The sequence below is a fragment of the Exophiala aquamarina genome (genome assembly GCF_000709125.1).
Source record: "Exophiala aquamarina CBS 119918 chromosome Unknown aczIA-supercont1.8, whole genome shotgun sequence".
Taxonomy (NCBI): Eukaryota; Fungi; Ascomycota; class Eurotiomycetes; order Chaetothyriales; family Herpotrichiellaceae; genus Exophiala; species Exophiala aquamarina.
Genome location: NW_013550580.1, coordinates 571,432 through 591,661, shown reverse-complemented (window position 1 = coordinate 591,661; position 20,230 = coordinate 571,432). Strand labels below are relative to the sequence as shown.

Sequence of the window (20,230 nt, the reverse complement as noted above, 5' to 3'; positions counted from 1 at the left end):
GGACAAGTACTAACGCAAGGACGCGTCACGTCGACTGCTAGGAATCCAGACTTCTGCGTTTTCTCACATTCTGCGCGCCAAGTTGGCCAAGCTCAAATTGCCGGTATACTAAAAGGCTTGTTTTGTGCCTGGCCAGGCAAATTGATCTTATGGGTGTCCACTCGGCACCGACCACTGACGTAGTTCTCAGCAGCGACAAGAGCTTTGCCAATGCAAAGCACGAATGGAAACCAAGAAACTTGGACATTCGGACCCTGACGTGCGTGGCCTTTTTCGCCTGACATCCAACCTCTCGCTTCTTTCAAGAGAAAATGTTCTTTTCAAGTGGTGGCCTTTTACTGCTCGAAGTCAAGGCATGGCGCCTAGCTTCCTTTTGAATCCTGGTGCATTGTTAATTGATCCTCCCACCAACGGGAAATCTTCCTAAGTTGCACCACAACGTCGCGTGAAACATATTTAATCAAAGTATAGCAATTAATAAGCTGTGTACATACTTCCAGAGCAATGATTCCAATTTCTGTCTACGAACTATGCCGTGGCGACCTATCGGTCAGTTCTGAGCTAGCCAGGAACGCGGCCTTATCTCCTCACGAGGCATGCGAAAAGCTCTTCGGTGTTGATACTGAGGACCGCAAAGCTACCAAAAAGATTGACACAAGCAAGGAAGCTGCAGATGACCTTGAGCAAGCATTTCAATGTGGAAAATGGGGTAAGACTCGACCCAGCGATTTGTTTCTGAGGGTATGGCCCAGTCACCATGGTCTAGGATGGGAAACGCGCTGATCCTTTGACCAGATATATCACGATGTCTTATGTACACTTGAAAAGAATCCCTTGGTAGGAGTATGCTCGCCTTCACTCCTCGGTAGCAATGGAGTCTGCCCGCTCACTATCATGGCAACGGTGCCTGACATTTGCCGCCATATCTCCAACGTGATCGCGCGAGCTGAGCATGAAGTCTTCCTCGCTACCAATTTCTGGTCTTATTCGGAGCCCACCAGGCTGATAACCAATGCGCTAAAAGAACTGTCGAAGAAGGCCGTGCAGACCAATCGCAGGGTGGTAGTTAAGATTATCTATGACCGGGGCAGCGCGAAACAGGTAATTGGAACACCGCGGCCCAGGCTTGCATTCTAACATTAACAGTTTATCAAAAACCACCTCCCGGTGAGTGTACAGGACTACGCAGATCCTCAAGGGAAAATCCGAATCCCTCATCCAGACGATCTTCCAAATGTTGATCTTGAGGTGGTGAATTACCACCAGCCTATCTTTGGCACGTTTCATGCCAAGTAAGCTCATCCCATACTCCCCATCTGCTCCCTCGCGGAGCGGATCTGAAGGCTCTCGACTGCTGATAGATCTGATGTGCTCAAGATACGTTGTGGTCGATCGCAGGATTGCCATTGTTCAGAGCAACAATATTCAGGATATTGACAATCTGGAGATGATGACACAATTCGAGGGTGACATCGTCGACTCATTTTATGATATCGCTCTCATCTCATGGCACAATCTAATGAAACCCACTCTTCCCTGTATCAACACCCCAAATTCTGGCCAGGCACTACCTACATTTGATGCCCAGACATATGCCACTCTTTTTGACGACGCCGGGAGGCTAGTTCCCGTCTACCACGCGTATGTATCCAGTGTCATGATCATGGTTCTGTGCCCTCTGACCCCTGTCAGGAATGATTCCGTGCCCGAAGGAGATGCTTCGCTGCGCGATCTCGCAGCTCACGGATCGCAACTAAATCTGCCTCAGCACACGTCTGAAGATCCACACTACGATGAGGATGTCAAATCGGAAGTATTACGTGCCATCGCAGTGTTGCATCCGATTCCAGGGGAAACGCGGATAAACGCCATCACTCGTTTGCTCAACACCAACATTCAACCAAATACCAAGGGAACTGCACCAGAAATTGAAGCAGCCGACACGATGACCCCACTAATCCCGATTCCAAGACACGAACCATTTCCGATAGCAATGGTCTGTCGGGAACCTTGGGGGGCACCAAACAAGCATCACCTTTACACACCGCAGAACGAAGCATGGATGTCTGCTTTGCGCCACGCCAAGACATCCGTCTTTATTCAGACCCCCGACCTAAATGCAGAAGCGTTGCTTCCCGAGATTCTGGCTGCTTGCCGCAGGGGAGTCGAATTGACATATTACTATTGCTTGGGATACAATGACGCTGGCGAATTGCTTCCTATGCAAGGTGGCCACAACGAAGGGATAGCGAATTACTTGTACCAGCAGCTAGAGGAGAAGCATCACGACCATCTCAACATCCATGTCTATGTGGCAAAGGATCAAACTCGGCCTATCCACAATAAGTTCAAGTCACGGTCGTGTCACATCAAGCTGATGGTTGTCGACGGCCACATCGGGATTCAAGGCAATGGGAACCAGGACACCCAAAGCTGGTACCACAGTCAAGAAGTGAATGTCATGATCGACAGCGAATTGGTTGTAAGCAAATGGATGGAAGGGATTCGACAGAACCAGAACACGCATAGGTTGGGAAAGGTGGGAAAGGAAGGTCCAGACGCTGGATGTTGGAAGGATCCTGAAACTGGGAAGCAAGCAGAAGGTGCAATTGGGGTTGATCCAGGAAAGTTTGCTTGGGCAAAAGGATTCGTGGGAGCTGTTCAAAGAGTCAGAGGCGCCGGGGGATTTTGACCTCACTGGCAATCTGTTCCAGTCGGAAGATGTTCCAGTCATGCCGGTTTCTTGTTGTACCTGAGATGTGGTAACATGTTATGGCATCACTTTTTGTTCGGAGCTTGAACCGAGGACTTAGGCTTGATAGATGCTCAAGAACAGGGATGGCACAATGGTAGAACCCTCAACCCGCCGACGATGAGCAACATTGGACGGGATATTGTTTCTCCGGATTCCGCGGCATCCAAGATACAAGCGCATATCTCCAGTTCCGCATCGACAGCGAACCATACCTCGTCAACCCCTGGCGCGAAACGAGTCGTGGCCCTTGGATCCCACCAGCTACTCAATTAGATCTCCTAAAAGTCATATATTTGTAATTGTGCTCCTCTGCTACCTCTGGAATAGTAGAGTGGCATGGAGTACGATTGCATCTGCTTGGCCGTCACTCGACCCGCCGGAAGAGTCGGGAGTTCCTTTCGGGAAATATTTGGTCCGCTTTCTATCATCACGGTGTGTAGAGCACGCTACTCCCCGCCAACAAGACTCCATACACCACTTGCTCGGATAACAGCCGCCGGTTCTGCCTATGGCGCCAACCAGAGAAGCAGTGATCGGTTATGGATGCTTCCCTAACCTTTGCCGGCCATGCCTTCTCAAATGTGTGTGCCAGTGAAGAGGGAAAACTGTCAATGGTCGTTCGACTCGCCGTCTGTGCCGAAGTCGGGGTTTCTTCCCCACATTTATCCGTCTCGCAGTTTGCCCTGAGGAAAGTGCGATCTCCAACACGGACCCGCGCCCAAGCGTTGCTTGGTTGCTCTTGCCTTGTTTGCCAATGCCATCATATGCTGTGGACGCGCCTCTTCCCCTCTTCCTCGCTCGCGTGAAAAGATATGTCGATCCGTCGAACATGGGGATGCCAAATGTTGGCAAATGCCGGACTGTTGCGCGCCCCAACTGAGTGGGACACCACCAGCGGGAGTGTACCGCTCGTTGTTTGTCTAAATTGCCAACATGATTCCTCGGCTGTCATTTTCGAAATAAAGACGGATTGACTTCCCATCCTTTTGTTGCTCTGGGACTGTTCTTCATCTGCATGGATCATTGTCACTGCTAGCGTCTTCATTTTGACCGTTTGACACCCTCAAAGTACTGAATACTAGCAGAGTCAGAGTGGTCCACCACAAGAGCAGCCTTGATAGCGTTCCCCGCGCTCGAGAGAAGATGGGTTCGATTGAGAAGAAGCCGTAGGAGGTCCACACTTGGTCGTCTAGGATTTACAGCTGACCTGCTTCATTAGCGTTTACACGGCGTCCTTTGCTTTCTTCGAGGCATTATGGGAGGTGAGCATGCAATTCAATCTTTGTTATCCCACGACTGACCGAATTGAAGGCCGGCATCACCCATATCTTCGTGAATCTCGGCTCCGACCACCCGTCCATTATGGAGGCTATGGCAAAGGGCAAGAAGGAGCTGGGCGACAAGTTCCCCAGAATTATCACCTGCCCCAACGAGGTATGTAGCGATATAAGCAGCGATGAGCCGCAGTCACTGACTGCTGAGTGCAGATGGTGGCCCTCTCGATGGCAGATGGCTTCGCCCGATTGACCAACAAGCCACAGTGCGTCATAGTCCACGTCGATGTCGGAACTCAGGGCCTGGGGGCCGCTGTACATAACGCCTCCTGCGGACGAGCACCAGTTCTCATCTTTGCCGGCCTGTCTCCATACACGATCGAGGGGGAGTATCGAGGGTCAAGAACAGAATACATCCATTGGATTCAAGATGTGCCCGATCAAAGACAGATTGTTTCACAGTACTGCAGATATACTGGCGAGATCAAGGGTGGGAGGAATGTCAAACAGTTAGTCAATCGAGCGCTTCAATTTGCGACAAGTGATCCGCAAGGTCCAGTCTATCTCTACGGCGCAAGAGAGGCCATGGAGGAAGATATCGAGCCATACCATTTGGATCAGACGCAGTGGGAGAGGGTCAGCCCCGCAGCCCTTCCACAAGCAGCAGTCAAACTCGTCGCGGAGAATCTAGTCGCAGCCAAGGATCCTTTGCTAATAGTAGGGTACACCGGCCGCAACTCAGAAGCTGTCTCTGCTGCTGTGGCTCTCGCGGATAAGATCCCGGCTCTCCGAGTCCTCGACACAGGTGGTTGCGATATGTGTTTCCCAGCAAACCACCCTGCAGCTTTGGGCCTCCGCTACGGTTCTGATCCAGCCATTACGACGGCTGACTTCATTCTTGTTGTCGACTGCGACGTTCCTTGGATTCCTACTCAGTGCAAACCTAGGGCCGATGCGAAAATTATTCATATTGATGTAGATGTCTTGAAACAACAAATGCCTGTTTTCTACATTCCAGCTTTTGCTCGATTCAAGGCTGACTCAACCACATCCTTCTCACAGATCAATGACTTCCTTGCACAAAATCCAGACCTTCCCGGGACACCCTCAGGCGAGGCACATCAAGCTGCAGCAAAGAAACGGGAGGATTCTTATAATGCACGCTGGGGTCCGGTTAAGGAACTTGCAAAGATTCCATCGGATTCGCAGAACGCATCAATTGACCCACATATTCTTGGAGGTCAGATAAGAGCCGCTGTACCGGAGGACGCGATCTTCGCGGTCGAAGCGGTAACACTGAGCCTTTATATTGCTGATCAGATTGCCCCAGTATTACCGAAGTCGTGGATTAACTGTGGTGGAGGTGGTCTTGGATGGTCTGGTGGCGGCGCCTTGGGCATCAAGCTCGCATCGGATTTCGAGCACAGAGATGTTGCTGCTGGTGACCTTGAAGGAACCAACAAGGGCAAGTTCGTTTGCCAAATCGTCGGGGATGGCACATACCTCTTCTCTGTTCCCGGTTCAGTCTACTGGATTGCACAGCGTTACAACATCCCCGTCTTGACCATCATCCTGAACAACCATGGCTGGAATGCGCCTCGTCGATCTATGCTCCTGGTCCATCCAGATGGTGAAGGAAGCAAAGTTGACAACAAAGCACTCAATATCAGCTTCGACCCCACGCCGAATTATGCTGGCATCGCGAAGGCTGCGACCGGTGATAAGGCGTTCGCGGCACAGGTCAGCAGTGTTGCCGAACTGCTAGAACAATTACCAAAGGCAGTCGAGGCTGTCAAGGGTGGTAGATGTGGTATTCTGGAAGTCAAGCTCGGCGCAGACCTGAAGAAACTGGCCGGCGATGCGAATGTTGATGTAGTGGCTACATCAAGTGGATAGGTTGATGGACGTGTTCAATTAGGTTAGAAGAAATATAAAGTTTTATACACTGAAGTGCCTCTGTTCCTGACATCTTCGTTGAACGATGGACACATCTGGATTTACTCAACAACACTCCCCACAAGACTTCAAATTGAGAATGAAGGATGATCAAGGCTTTCAATTCATGACGTGTTTTTCAGGGCTTAGCACCAAAGCCGAATTGCTAGGAGGCCGATGCTAAAGGACCACTTGGGCATACTCAGTAAAGGTAGAGAAATCGCTGATGTATATTAGGCTGATAGACATCTCGTGACAAGAAATTCAACATGGTTATTTGATTTATCTACTTATGGGACAAGGGCACCTGTTGTCAGTGCCAGCACCCGCCCAGAAGTCAAACAGAGGGTGTCGACCGAAACGCGCCAAGAACCACTTTACGCGCTCGACGCGTCCCACGCGTTTTCGGGCGATTTCCATTTTCAGGGATTGGGTGAGGTGAGGGCCTCTCGCCCTTGTTGAACGACTTCATCAACTCCTACGAGCACCGCCGCTAGACTTTTTTTCACAGTGCCAGGATGGCGCTCGATAGTCGTCAACTCCGCGATGAAGCGGTCCGTGACAGAATCAGACTCGCGACCGAGTTTCTCGATCCCACAAACCCACGGGCCCGGTCGTATCGCGGTGACATCGTTTTGATGCTCAACCGTGGATTGAGGCGACTCGTGGTCAGTATTGACGACATTCGATCTCATTCCCGAGAGCTCGCGGACGGCATTCTCTATCAGCCATTTGACTATTCCCTCGCCTTCGACGCGGCCTTGAAGACAATCATCAGCACAATCCCGAACCGGGCGGCCTTCGAGCAGGATGAAGAGACGTTATACTACGTTGCATACTCTGGGTCGTTCGGAGAGAATTCATGCAACCCGAGAACGCTTGGAAGCTCACTGTTGAATCGTATGGTCTGTCTCGAAGGCATTGTCACCAAATGCAGTCTCGTCCGACCCAAGATCGTGAAGAGCGTGCATTGGAATGAGAAGAAGGGAACATTCATGTTTCGAGAATACAGAGACCAAACGATGACTGCCAATGGCCCGGCCAGTTCAAGCGTGTATCCCCAAGAAGATGGCTTCGGTAATCCCGTATGTTTTCCATTCCTCCTTATTTGAATTCTGCATCCACTTACTTTGTCGCTAGTTGATCACAGAATACGGTCACTGCACGTACAGAGATCACCAGACGATCAGTATACAAGAAATGCCCGAACGAGCTCCTGCAGGCCAACTGCCTCGTGGCGTTGATGTGATCTTGGACGACGACATGGTCGACCGGGTGAAGCCCGGCGATCGAATCCAACTCGTGGGGATCTTCAGGTCGTTGGGAAACCGGAATGCAGGGTCTGGATCGGCAATCTTCAGGACACTCATTCTGGCTAACAACATTGTCTTGCTGTCTTCGAAATCTGGTGGTGGCATCGCACAGGCTACTATCACCGATCAGGATGTTCGAAACATCAACAAGATGTCCAAAAAGAGCAATGTTTTCGAGCTACTTGCACAGTCGCTAGCTCCCAGCATTTTCGGCCACGATCATATCAAGCAGGCCATCTTGCTTATGCTCCTAGGTGGTATGGAGAAGAACTTACCGAATGGCACTCATCTTAGAGGTGATATCAACGTCCTCATGGTGGGAGATCCGTCCACCGCAAAATCGCAGCTTCTGCGTTTTGTCCTCAACACCGCGCCTTTGGCTATTGCAACCACTGGTCGAGGCTCTTCCGGTGTTGGTCTTACCGCTGCAGTAACTTCTGATAAAGAAACCGGAGAACGGAGACTTGAGGCTGGTGCAATGGTTCTAGGGGATCGAGGCGTTGTGTGTATCGACGAATTTGACAAAATGAGTGATATTGATCGAGTCGCCATCCACGAAGTCATGGAACAGCAGACAGTCACCATTGCCAAAGCTGGAATTCATACGACTCTTAATGCACGCTGCAGTGTGATTGCGGCCGCAAATCCCATCTTCGGTCAATACGACAGCAACAAAGATCCGCATAAGAACATTGCACTGCCAGATTCTCTACTTTCACGTTTCGATTTACTCTTCGTGGTGACAGACGACATTAACGATGAAAGGGATCGTGAGATCTCAGAGCACGTTCTCAGAATGCATCAGTACAGGCAACCAGGCACAGAAGAAGGCGCTCCCCTCCGGGAACAATCAAATCAGATGCTCGGTATTGGTATCCAAGAGGATCAAAATGCCCCCCAAACAACGACAGAAGTGTTTGAGAGATTCAGCGTCGTCCTCCACTCGGGTATGACGATCACGAGTGGTCGTGGTAGGAATAAACAAATCACTCCTGTCAGCATGCCATTCATCAAGAAATACATCCAGTATGCGAAGAGCAGATGCAAACCTGTCTTGACCCAAAAAGCTAGTGACTATGTGGTTACTGCGTACTCGAATTTGAGAAACGATGAGATTGAAGGAAATCAGAGAAGAACAAGTCCGATGACTGCCAGAACTTTGGAGACTCTCATTCGTCTTTCAACTGCCCATGCAAAGGCAAGACTGTCAAGCCGTGTCGAAGAGAGCGACGCCATTGCTGCAGAAAGGATCCTGAAATTCGCTCTGTTCAGAGAACTTGCTATGAAGGAGGATGGCCGGAAGAAGAGACGTAAGACTCAGGATGCCAACGTCGAGAGCTCATCGGAAGACGACTCGGAAAGCGATGATGATGGTAGCGACGATGATACTCCGTACCGTGGAACTAAAGCAAATGGTAGGAGATCAGCCAAGCCTCAAACTAGAAGCCAAAGACCGACCCGTACCAACGGCGCGGGTTCTTCTCGTCCGAATAACGCCGCCGCCGCTGATGACGACGACGGGGGAGTTGATTCAGACAATGCACCTAGCGCATCCCAACGCCGGACCGGCGCCGAGTCTCAGCTCTCACGCATGTCGCTCGCCAGCTCGATCCCCAGCTCACAACTCCCACCCACCCAGACAGACTCGCAATCGCAATCGCGCAGAACCCAAACTCAGACAGACGCAGAAATCCCACAATCGCCCGAGTCGTCGCCCGAACCCGAGGCGAGAATCGCGCCACCTCGTCTGAAGACGTTCCGCGAGACACTAGGCGCCCTCACCCACACGTCTCTGTTCCAAAACGACATGGCCACAGTTGCGGACATCACCATCGCAGTCAACCATCGTCTAAGCGAGCGGAACAGCAGCGCCCAGGAGTTCTCAGGCCCGGAAACTACCGCTGCGCTCAAGGCCATGGGCGAGGCGAATCAGATCATGTTCTTGGAGGACAGTGGCGAGGTCTATACTCTTTAGATAACGCGTAAATGTGTTGCTGGCTGGCATTGATGTGTGTATTGTATGGTGTGTTCTGATTAACGGATGCAGTTCAGAGTGGCTACGTGCTGTACGATATCTATGCACAACCATGATGTGGTGGGTGATAGGGGTTCTGGGTGGGATATTAGGATTTATCGTTTATATAACAGTAGGGTGAACAATGCAATGCAATGTTTCTTTTCCAAACTGGTGACTTGTAAGAAAGCTCCAACCTGTTCGTAAACCAAGTCGCCTTGGGCAACCAAAGAATGAGAAAAAGGAAACGAAAGGAAACGAAACGAGATGCCCTGTGGTTGCTAATTCCCATTTCCCATTCGGCCGCGGCCTACCTACTAACTCGGCTGGGGTTGTTGCTCGCGTCGGAAGCGAATTGATTGAATGAGTGACTACGTCTACAATAGGCCATTTCTCACATGTGTCTGTCTGCGGCGTCGGAGTGGGTACGGGCGTGCGAGTGTGCTGCTTCTGGTGCGGATCTATGTGTTATAATCTGAACTACGAGCAGTATCTGACTAAAGTAGAGTCCATTGATAGAGTGAATGGGTAGAGAGATAAAGAGTGAGCTCTCGTGGACGAACTCAGGGGGTGCTGTTAGGGTATTTTTGTTTCTCGGTGTCTTGATGATGGCGTAAACACAGCCCTACGCCGAGAAAGGAAGATCATCCGAAGCTGGTGCGGACTTCCTAAAATTGGCTTAGTGCGTATCATGAACGTCAACGCGAGACAGTCAAACAGCAACACAAAGCATCAGTCTAATCTACTTTGATTCCGAGATTGCGCTGCATCTGCCACATAGTCCTACCAATTCACACAGGCTGCCTCTTCCTCGACGCCGCCTATTGGCCGCCCTCTATTCCTATATCATTACCCTGGTTTACCAATCCTTTCAGCACTACACTATGGCCGGAGAGTTACCTGCGTTCGATTCCCAATGGCTAGCAGTATGCTTTCCGCTCATGGCACATAAACACCTGTCTAAGAGTCATAGGCTGAGGAAATGATAGGCGGTCGCTTTGTCATGGATGCCGAACCAGTTCAACGAAGTCGAGAGCGATTCGTTGGCATCTTTGCTAGCCTTGCACCATTTCTCCCTCCCCCCACTAACGCTGTGCGGTCCGAAGATATACACATTACACCTACACAAAGAGTGAGGATTTTTACCCCTTCGGCTGAAACAGATCTATTACCGGTAGGATTATATATTCATTCTGGAGGATGGTTTACCGGCAGCATTGAGGGCGAAGACCTTTTGTGTCGAATTATCTCAGAGAAGTCTAAGATGATCCTCTTCTCCCCAGAATATCGCCTTGCGCCGGAATATCCCTATCCTGCTGGTCTCGAGGACGTCTGCGCGGTCTATGAATTCATGAATGCAACAGCCACAAAATATGGAGGAGATCCGAGGAGGAAATTCATTATGGGTGGATCTGCCGGGGGGAATCTAGCTGCCTGCGTTGCGCTAAAATATTCTTCGAATCAGGAGCTCAAACCCGCTGGATTGGTTGCTGCTTGTATGGCAAGCTGCGATCCTCGAGTGCTACCTGCGGAGTATATGAGTAGATATACTCCCGAGCTGTACTCGGATGCGCCAATGATTGGAAACGCGATGATGCGTCAAGCAAGAAGTAAGGGACACGCAGTGAAATACCAGAGCTAACCGAAAGCGCTTTTAGAATGGTACAATGCACCGCAACCTCAAGATCCCCTGTACTCGCCGTTATTGCACCCAGACATTAGACTACTGCCCAAGACTTACATTACAGCATGCACCAAAGATCCTACCCATCAAGAGACTGTCTTCTTCTACGAGGAATGTAAAAGGCAAGGGGTCGATGTTGAGTTAGTGGAATGGGTAGGTTGGCCACATTTCTTTTGGATGCTTTTAATGCTTCCTAAGTCTGTGGAATTTATGGATGTCTGGTGCGGAAAATTGAGAGCAATGATTGCAGACTTGTGAAGGGTTCTTGCAAACCCACGAATCTTGGTTCCAGCTCTCCAGTTTCTTGTCCCACCTATCCATACGGATGCAGTCTGTTTATAGTTTCTTTCCGTAAACAACGTAGCTAGCCATCAAAGTTAGTTGAGCAAGCTCAAGTGACTAAGATACTTTTCAACCTACAAGTCGTACTGTCCATGAAATTTCCTGTCCCTAAAATCCCGACGGATTTCTGCGAGGAAGACTTGGATTTCTTCATATGTCCATGGTTGTGGTGCATGAGGCAAGGTACCGAGGCAGATGGCTTCAACGGCAGCCTGCATTTGCAAGAGATTGTAAACACCAATTTCCTTCTTTGACCTCTCTTTCGGCCATGGTCCCAGTGGCAGGCATATCTTATGGGCTTGTATGTTTGAGAAGCCAGCATTTTCCATCCATCGTTCGAGCGATGCTCCTGGCTTCATGTCGAATCCCTGGGCTTCCCTTGCGCCGCCCGCCATAGCGTGGAATCTTGCAATTGCGGATTCTGGGAGTATGGATTTATCCTGGGAGTAGATGAAGGTGTTCCAATCCTGAAATTCGACCCAACCACCGGCTTTGGTACAATTAAAGACTTGTTGCATCAGGCGAGGCCAATCGGCAACAGCCCCAGCAAGAAATCGAGCATGAACAAAATCGAAAGGCTGCATTTCGTAGCCCCACTCAGCTTCGATATCATCGACGATGAACTTGAGGTTAGGGGGAACAGCCGTAGGCTGTGTTGGACTCAAATCATTACCAATCACCTCTGCCGAAGGGTGTTGATCTGCGAAGGCGATAGCCCAAATTCCTGTTCCAGTGGCCAGATCAATAACTCTTTGCAAAGTGGAATCAATGGGTGCATAGTACAGGCGGTTTCCCATGGCTTTAAGAATCATGGCATGGTGAATATCTAACCTCTCACTCTCTTGCTCATCATTTGGCAAAGTATATCTTCCTTGTTGGTAGGCGTGATAACGACGACCATAAATTTCCTGGTAATCAGTTATTGACGAGGTTATAGAGGCCGTGAATGTCGATATCTCATCTCCATATGCCGAATCGCTTTCGATTGTATCAACTTCGAGATTTGTAGGATGCGAGATGGAGCCGGCCGCAGCAGCAGCCATAGCTAGACCACTGGCACATACGTCCTGTCCTTCCAAAATTCGTCGACACCCTCTCCGTAGACTAGTAGTCACTATTCCACATTACGCTTCAGTTTTAACGAAAGGACTCAAGCCTGCCCGCCCGTGAAATAGCTCTGTCTGCGGGGTCGGGCGGGATGGACTTTGCCGAGAACTAATGCACTCATCCGATTCTGGACTTCCTGCTCCACACATATCCTTGTCACTAAAGATACAGTTGTGGATAACTAAGCTCTGGAGCGCGGCATTGGCCTAGCGGGAGCTTAAGGGAAGAGGAAAGATGACGGCCTTGATTGGAAAATTCGAGAGTTGGAGAGGTGGTCTGATGTGAACCCGTAACATCTCGTGTGTCGTGCTTCGTGTCAACGTTCAACATCATGTTTTCTTACATCACGGGCCAACCCCAGAATTACGCATGGTAATGAAAGTTAAGTGCGAAGGACTACAGTAGGCGGTCGATTCTGTTGCACGATAAGATCTGCACCTTCTCGGGGTGTTTGGTGTAGGTCACATCCACCCTGAAGACGCTTCATGATGCACCAAGAGGAGGAATCAAGCCCTATATTTCTTTCTGCCACGGGCCGCGCTTCGAGATGTAGGAAATAGAAGTGTTTTGATCAGGCTGAGATTTGGCTGGCGTAGGCAATTAGCTGGGTGTGGCTGAAACACCTCCCAGTGAACCCCTGCCCAAAGTTGGAGTGGGGGGGGGGCAAACCCTGGTAGTCCCTGGCAAGGCCTCAAGGCGAAGTGGGATGCTATGTAATTATCTGTTGGTTTTGGAGAAGAAGCAGGCAACCAGTGCGAGCAAACTTAGTGCAGGGCTACCAGCTGAGTACCCGGACTAGCATGAACGATGTCCACAATTTGCGTAATGAGGATCGGCCACAAGGGTTCGAATACGACAGCGTGTTTGACTGGACGATTCCGGAATCCAAGAGGCTGGAGCTTGGCACCAAAGTACCGCTCGCATCGAATGATGTAGGAGAGGAGGACACCACAAAGGTTTCGGATGCAGCTCAAGATAGGGCTAAGGAAACTTGTCGAAAGAGGAGTGGATGTCCTCCAGTATAGGGATGGAGGGATCATAGATAGGCCAATGAAGGCTACCATTCAATTTCGTACAGTATGCATCATAAGCGCTGGTGTTAAGTTCCCAGAATCTGCGCCTCATGCGAAGCTAGATGCTGACCGTTATCAACCATCGAGAGCGAACTACTTCTTAGACAGCAATACCAACAGGGATGCAGGAAGTGTCAGAGGTGTATCTAGGCTCTGGACGATACCTGGGGCGGCTGATCGTCACGGAGATTTAACGGCTGTACGAGGAATGGACGGACCTGACAGTGGCAGTCCAGGAGCTCGAGGCGCGGCGGCGCCAGGAAGGCCTCTCGCTGACGTGGTTGAATGAGCGCCTACGGCGGTAGGCAGACAGCTAGCGAGCTTCCTCTTGCCTTTAATTTCCTTCTAGAGACTATTTTCTCAACCACGTCGTCCTCCAATCTCTAGATAGCAACGCTAGAGAATTCAGGAAAGGGTCCATCTCATGGGCTTGTTGTCCAACCGACATAAGGATCATTGTCTCGAGCCAGCTTCGAGCTCTCCATGAATCTCTTCCGGATGTGAGCCGGAAGGTTGGTGCCAATTGCCAACAACCTCTGTTGGGACTCAAAGATGAGCTCCATGGCTTGCAGAAGCACAATCTGTGATGAATATCTAACGCCTGGAGTGTCCGCTCAACTAAACCGCCATAATCTGTGACTTGAATCGTTAAGGAAAGGAGAATAGAAAGCTAATATAAGGAGAGAGTAGGTTAGTGTAGTATAGGTTACGGTATAGTATCTACGTAGGAAGTAGAGAGTGTAAATCTCATCTAGCTATGTACATAGCTAATCAGCACGCTTGGCGCCAAGGCCCAACACCGCTTCGATCACCTTTGTCTCTCAGCAGTACACTTGGCCAGCTGAAATCCGAGCTCCTTCTTATTACTATTATAATATGATGTTTCCAGCTCTCGGTTTAGTGCACGTTACTACTCCTTAGCCACGCAATGCTATGAAATATGCCACTATTCTCCGTTGCTCCACCTCGCCCATCAAATGCACAAACAAACATCAGTGCTGCATGCCATAGCCGAGGTATTGAAGCAGGTTAAATGGACCAACCAAGTTTTCAACCTGTACGTCTGTCATTGAATGGAACCGTGGATGGTCGTCTCCCCAGCAGACTCCAGAGAGCTTTCAACATGTCCATATCCATATATTCATAGGAACATAGAACTAGATCGTGATGGCTCCGCGACTGCAGGCAAGGGAAGAAACAGAATGAGTTAGCAACACGCTCCGGGCCGTAGAAGGAAGATTGCGATTTAGACTATTCCAGGGGAGAACATGGGGAATCCCCCCCCCGGGGGGTTGGGGGGGAGGGGAAGGGTGCATGGTGCATGAGGGTTCCCAAAATCGCCGGAGAGACACAGTGGACACACGTACCAGTAAATACAGCGCACATTATCCTCGGACGAATGCGTCACCCACATATCAAAGCATTCGATGTGTGCTGAGTTGTGGCATGCTTCACACGTCCAGATATCATTGTTATCACCCTGGCCGCCACCGCGGTGACTCCTGCTTCCGCCGCTACTGGGCAGCGGCTCGAGGCAGACACCGCAATCGTCGAGGTCCCCGGAGGAGGAGGAGGAGGAGACGGAAGATGGAGCTGGCGTTGCTAATGATTCAGAGTCGGTCGAGCGGCGAGAAGAAGTGCGAGAAGGGCTCCGTCGCTGTTGTGTGCTTTGCTCGAAGGGAGCAGACAAGGCCAAGCGGGTCCGAGACGCTGGCACTGGCGATGATGACGAATTGGAACGACGTGAAGAAGAGTGAGAAGAGCGAGAAGGACTTCCGCGCTGCTGTGAGTGTTGCTCTGAGCGGGAGGAGGCAGAGCGGGAGGAAGAGGAGGGAGAAACTGGAGGTGATGCTCTGGCTGCTGTTGCTGATGAGGATGAGGAAGTAGTGGAGCGTCGTAAAGACGATTGAGAAGAGCGAGAAGAAGTTCCTCGCTGTGGCGAGTGTACCACTCGGTTGGAAGATGGTAGTGATCGAGCAACGTTGGAGCGGGATGCAGTGGATGCAGCCGATGCACGTGACGGTGTCGTTGAATCTTGCCAGTCAGATACATCTGAGCCTGAATCTGAGCCGAAGTCTGACTCTAAATCTGAATTGCGGTCGTCTTCCTCGTCGTCAGCGTAGATACGGGATCGTGATGAGGTGTGGCTTGGGGCCAAGGCCAGAAGAGGCAGTCTCAAGCGTTGCTCGTTGCGTTGGTACTGGTCCAGCATCGACTGCATCAACCGCATTGAGTTGAGAAGCTGGGCATTCTGCATCTGAATTACGAGAAGATCGCTTTCGCACTGAGAGAGCTCGCGAACAGGTTCTGCAGATCGGGAGGTTGGTCTTCTACTAGTTTGTCGACCTGACCCTCTTTCAACGGTCTGAGAGGATGTTTGGCGCTGCTGCCGCCGCCGGGTCTGCTGATGTCCCTCGTCGAATCCCTGAGCAGTGGAGTAGCGTAAGTTCCTTTCCCAATAGGGGAGTTTCCTTTCCCATTCCTGAGACATCGCTGGACCTTGGCCTTGATGCCATCGTTTACAATGCAGCAAGCAGGCAGCTGCATTCAAGTCGGAACTTAGATCCCTCACAGTGAGTCCATCCTCGATCCCATAGCAGATATCCTGGAGGATCGAAACCGCGGTCGAGCGAGAAGCTGCGGCCACAGCGTTTCCGCAGGTCGGTTTAGCTTTTCCATAGCCGATGCATGTGCTGTGCTTGTCAGGGTGCTTGATGCCGAGATCGCGGCAGAGTTGCTTGACTGTAAGCATTATTGCTTTCAGGAAACGAATAAGGAGGAAAGTGATAGGAAATTTAGAATGAGATGAAAATGAAACGGGTATCGCTACCACATCAACTTCGAGGCTGTTGGCTTACTGCTGGGGGAGTGGGAAGGAGACATGTAGCACTGGATTGACGCCTCGTTTTATGCTCAAGGACACCATCCGCGACGACCATACGGCTCATGCATAGCCCACGAATAACCATCCTGTTGAGCCATAATGCCACCGCCCTCCAGAGAGACTGACCACCTGTCTAGGATAACTGACCGTCGTGATAGCCTTGAGAGACTTGAGATACGTACACTGCCACGGTTTGACCTGGCTTCCACCGTTCGATTCAGGGAGAGGACTAGGGTAAGGAGGAACTAATGATGCACACTTCGCCTTCTGGAGTCGCTTGGAAGGTACGTAATTGGCGAAGAGCAGGGCTCTTTCGTCATTGTAGCCCCCAAATCCCTGGAATGCTCCTGTGGGTTGCTTTGGAAGGTCTGCTGAGCTCCATGGAGGCTTGGAAATGGGAATGCGTAATGTTGAAGGAGGGGTGCACCTGCCGGTCTTAGTCTGGGAAAGATGCATGGGTTTCCAGACCGAAAGTGTATGAAGATGAACGCACAGGCCCCTTCGCAGACCTGTGTTGCTTCAAAGGTACAAGTCCCTTTCTAGGTGTGTGCCAGCAACAACTAATTAAGAGGCGAGGGAGGTAATAAACGCCACAATGAAGTCATCTGCTGGCTGGACCTCATGAAAAAACTGTTGTTTGTTCCCTTTCGCCGGAGAGTATACAAAGCCTCCCTTATTGTTGGAATGGTCACAAGGCGAAGCACCAGGGTATCCCAAGGGGGCCGACCAGGGGAGTGGCCCATCCCTGCGCGTAGATAGCGGAGCGCGGACTTGCCTAGCACTGCGTCGGTGGCTGCGCTATTGCGGGCGCTTAGAGCGCGAGAAACTAGTTGGGTCGTATTCCAACAAGTTCGTCGCCTCGTCCACCTCCTCACTGTGTCAGTCAATCATGAAAAGGAAGATGGCCAGCTCTGGTCTGCTCGTGCCAGACATGATACCATTATTGTATGAAGTCGGGGCTCTTCAACACCGGACGAACTCCAGTTACTGCTTGCAGTTAGGCTGTCAACTAGCGCGCTCGGCCGCTCCGGACTTCGGATAAACCCGCGGAAGAACGTCGACCAGCCAGTCAGGTTCCTCGAATCATGGGGGCGGGTTCGCAGCGAATATCAACTCTTGGCACACGATTGCCACGACCCTGACCCAAGGGCAGAGTACTTGTATTTGAAGGTTGAACAGAGAAATTCTGTGATGGACAAACATACAAATTCAGACCTTCAGTCTCCCTTGGGGAGCTACCAAAGTGTGCTCCCACACCAAAAATGGCCCACCAGGACTTCTCTCATCTGCAGGATGTCATGGGCAGCCTACCCATGCTCAAGCGGTACATAGTCATATGCCTGGCCTTCACCTTGGACGAAGCCAATTCATCGAGATCTCAAGTCAAATGTTGTCTGCAACAAGCTCTAGACAGGTTTGCGAAGACATTCCCCTTTCTTGCGGGCCAGGTGGTTATGGAGGGACGAGGGGAGGCCCGCTCTGGACTGCCGAAAGTTATTCCTCTTCACGACCACATCCAACTGTACGTAAAGGACTTGAGAGAGGAAGCCGGATTCCCAAGCATGCAGCAAATGCGCGAAGCTCAATATCCATTTTCGATGCTGGATTGCGGGGTTCTTGCCCCCTCGATTGCGTCCCGCTGGTCCTCGGAGGGATTCGAGCGGGTCGCCCCTGTCCTTCTGCTGCAAGCGAACTTCATCAGAGGCGGACTTTTACTGACCTTCGCTGGGAACCACATGATGATGGACATGACAGGCTTAGGGTTGACGATCTCGCTGTTCTCCAAAGCTTGCCGCGCGGAACCGTTCACGCACGAGGAGATCCAGCAGGGCAACCAGCCGCGAGGAAATGCCGTCCCATTGCTCGGAGACAAGTACCAGCCGGGACCCGAACTCGAAGATTCCTTTGTGAAACCGCGCGCGATCGAGGAGAAGAATAACCCCTCCTCGCCATCGGATCACGCAACTACCTTACAACATCCACCATCTCCCCCCAGATGGGTATATTTCAACTTCACGGCTGCGAGGCTCGCCAAGCTCAAGCAGCAAGCCAGCCAGCAGACAGTGGCACCGTACGTATCTACCGACGACGCCGTGGGCGCCCTATGCTGGCAGAGCGTTTCGAGGGCCCGTGTTGCCCGACTCGGCACTGCCGTCCGAACTGTGTTCGCGCGACCGATAAGCGCGCGGAAATACCTAGGTCTGCAAGGCTACTACCTGGGCCACATGGTGGATATGGTTTACGAGGATGAAGAGGACGTGTGGAGCCATCCGCTTGGCGAAATCGCCGGCCGACTGCGCCGACTCCTGCTCCAGGACGATATGATCGCACACCACACGCGCGCGTTCGCAACCATGCTCTATCGACTCGCGGATAAGACCCAGCTGGTCAACGGCGCGAGACTTGATCTGGACCGCGACATCGTCTTTTCGTCGTACGCGAATATCCGCTGCTGTGAGCTTGAATTCGGCCCGACGCTCGGCGTGCCTAATGCCGCGAGGCGGCCGAGGATGGAGGCTTGGCCTTCCCTACTGTATATGATGCCGAAGTCGACAGCGGGGGATATCGCCGTGGCGTTCTGTGTGAGCGAAGATGATCTCGCGATGCTGCGCCAGGATGAGACTTTCATGTCTTACGCCGACTATATTGGCTAAGGTTCTTGTTCAGTTTCCTTTCCCGCTGACGTGTTGAAATTTAGGGCTTAGCTATGTAGATAAGCAGCTAGAGAAGAGGTAAAACTTGCTTTGGTGTTCTGAATATCACAGTGCTTCTGGACTATGGATAAGACAAACTCCAAGAACTCCGGCCCAGATCCTTTGATTTAATTCGTCGGGTATGGCACAGCAGTTGGAGACGACTTTCTAACGGGTCCACCCATCGAATATGGCGTTTCTGTTGTACTCGGCCTGCTGGGTGATGGTGAGGGTTTCCTGGTTGAACCTCCAGGGGGGTGAGATCTTAAGTCGACCACGGTTGGAGAAGGTTCAGATTTTACTTCAATACATTCGGTAGTGGCGCTATTGCTCCCTGAAACACCTGCCTTTGCTTTTCCTGCCGTGGCTCCTGCTAATACTGCCGCACCAACACTGGCATTAGCACTGGTGACAGGACCTGCACTCTTCAAAATGATTTCAGCTGTTGCTCGCCCTCGGGCGTCTGCAACAGATTTGGTGGCCCCTCGGGCAGCTGCGGCAGCCTTAGTAACACTGGCGCCGATACCCTTTATGATAGAGACCGGGCTGCGAGGTCCCTTGCTTCCGGTTGGTGAGGGATTGTTCCGCGCAACGCCCGGTCCCGTCGCCTGACTCTCAGGGGCGACAAGCCGTAGATTATCCAGATTGAGGCCTCTGGCCTGAGCATGGGAGGAGTTGGTAGCTTGGTGGTTCATGGTGGAGTGCCCAATACTCCATGCTGCAGCGCGCTGGTGTTCAGCAGTTGCAGATCCAGACTTAGAGCCAGAATCTTGTCCTATAGGAGGTGTGCCTTCCACATGCCTACTCTTGGGACGAACTCCTTCGTGAGATTCAGGTTTGGCCGGGTGATTCTGAACACCGTACTCCTCGTAATACCACTCTTCCCAATAAAATTCTTCGTGGCTCTGTCTTCCTGCATGCTGCTTATCTTGCCCTTTTGGTTGGTCGTGACTTCTGTCAGATTCACCGTGATTACCGGCTGCATGCTGTGAGCCTTCAGGGTGAGCATGTAGCTGGATGTGGACATGGACAGGTGCACTGTGATGTTCTTGAACCTCCTGACTGATAGAATGTGATTCTGTGTGGTCATGAGAAAACTCATCCCGACCATGTTGCAGGTGTGCGTCATGTTCTGATCGGCCAAGGTGGTGGTCCT

At 51.3% G+C, this 20,230-nt stretch overlaps 7 protein-coding genes across 7 annotated transcripts; 5 read left to right on the top strand and 2 right to left on the bottom strand.

The window, feature by feature from the left end:
* Positions 1–504: 504 nt before the first annotated feature.
* Positions 505–2,692, top strand: A1O9_08778 (uncharacterized protein; the record flags this gene model as incomplete). The annotated part of the gene is made up of 5 exons (XM_013402261.1): positions 505–741; positions 796–1,101; positions 1,147–1,292; positions 1,378–1,641; positions 1,693–2,692. The coding sequence occupies 5 exons, from the start codon at positions 505–507 to the stop codon at positions 2,690–2,692; spliced, it is 1,953 nt and encodes a 650-aa protein (XP_013257715.1).
* Positions 2,693–4,117: 1,425 nt separating this feature from the next.
* Positions 4,118–5,925, top strand: A1O9_08777 (uncharacterized protein; the record flags this gene model as incomplete). Its single annotated transcript, XM_013402260.1, has 2 exons — positions 4,118–4,189; positions 4,243–5,925. 2 exons carry the CDS (start codon positions 4,118–4,120, stop codon positions 5,923–5,925), a joined length of 1,755 nt encoding a protein of 584 aa, XP_013257714.1.
* A 557-nt stretch (positions 5,926–6,482) lies between these two features.
* Positions 6,483–9,252, top strand: A1O9_08776 (minichromosome maintenance protein 3; the record flags this gene model as incomplete). Its single annotated transcript, XM_013402259.1, has 2 exons — positions 6,483–7,049; positions 7,105–9,252. 2 exons carry the CDS (start codon positions 6,483–6,485, stop codon positions 9,250–9,252), a joined length of 2,715 nt encoding a protein of 904 aa, XP_013257713.1.
* Positions 9,253–10,294: 1,042 nt separating this feature from the next.
* Positions 10,295–11,233, top strand: A1O9_08775 (uncharacterized protein; the record flags this gene model as incomplete). The annotated part of the gene is made up of 2 exons (XM_013402258.1): positions 10,295–10,901; positions 10,950–11,233. The coding sequence occupies 2 exons, from the start codon at positions 10,295–10,297 to the stop codon at positions 11,231–11,233; spliced, it is 891 nt and encodes a 296-aa protein (XP_013257712.1).
* A 158-nt stretch (positions 11,234–11,391) lies between these two features.
* On the bottom strand, positions 11,392–12,360 carry A1O9_08774 (uncharacterized protein; the record flags this gene model as incomplete). Its single annotated transcript, XM_013402257.1, has 1 exon — positions 11,392–12,360. One exon carries the CDS (start codon positions 12,358–12,360, stop codon positions 11,392–11,394), a length of 969 nt encoding a protein of 322 aa, XP_013257711.1.
* A 2,294-nt stretch (positions 12,361–14,654) lies between these two features.
* Positions 14,655–16,249, bottom strand: A1O9_08773 (uncharacterized protein; the record flags this gene model as incomplete). Its single annotated transcript, XM_013402256.1, has 2 exons — positions 14,655–14,676; positions 14,865–16,249. The coding sequence occupies 2 exons, from the start codon at positions 16,247–16,249 to the stop codon at positions 14,655–14,657; spliced, it is 1,407 nt and encodes a 468-aa protein (XP_013257710.1).
* A 1,394-nt stretch (positions 16,250–17,643) lies between these two features.
* On the top strand, positions 17,644–19,035 carry A1O9_08772 (uncharacterized protein; the record flags this gene model as incomplete). The annotated part of the gene is made up of 1 exon (XM_013402255.1): positions 17,644–19,035. One exon carries the CDS (start codon positions 17,644–17,646, stop codon positions 19,033–19,035), a length of 1,392 nt encoding a protein of 463 aa, XP_013257709.1.
* Positions 19,036–20,230: the final 1,195 nt, after the last annotated feature.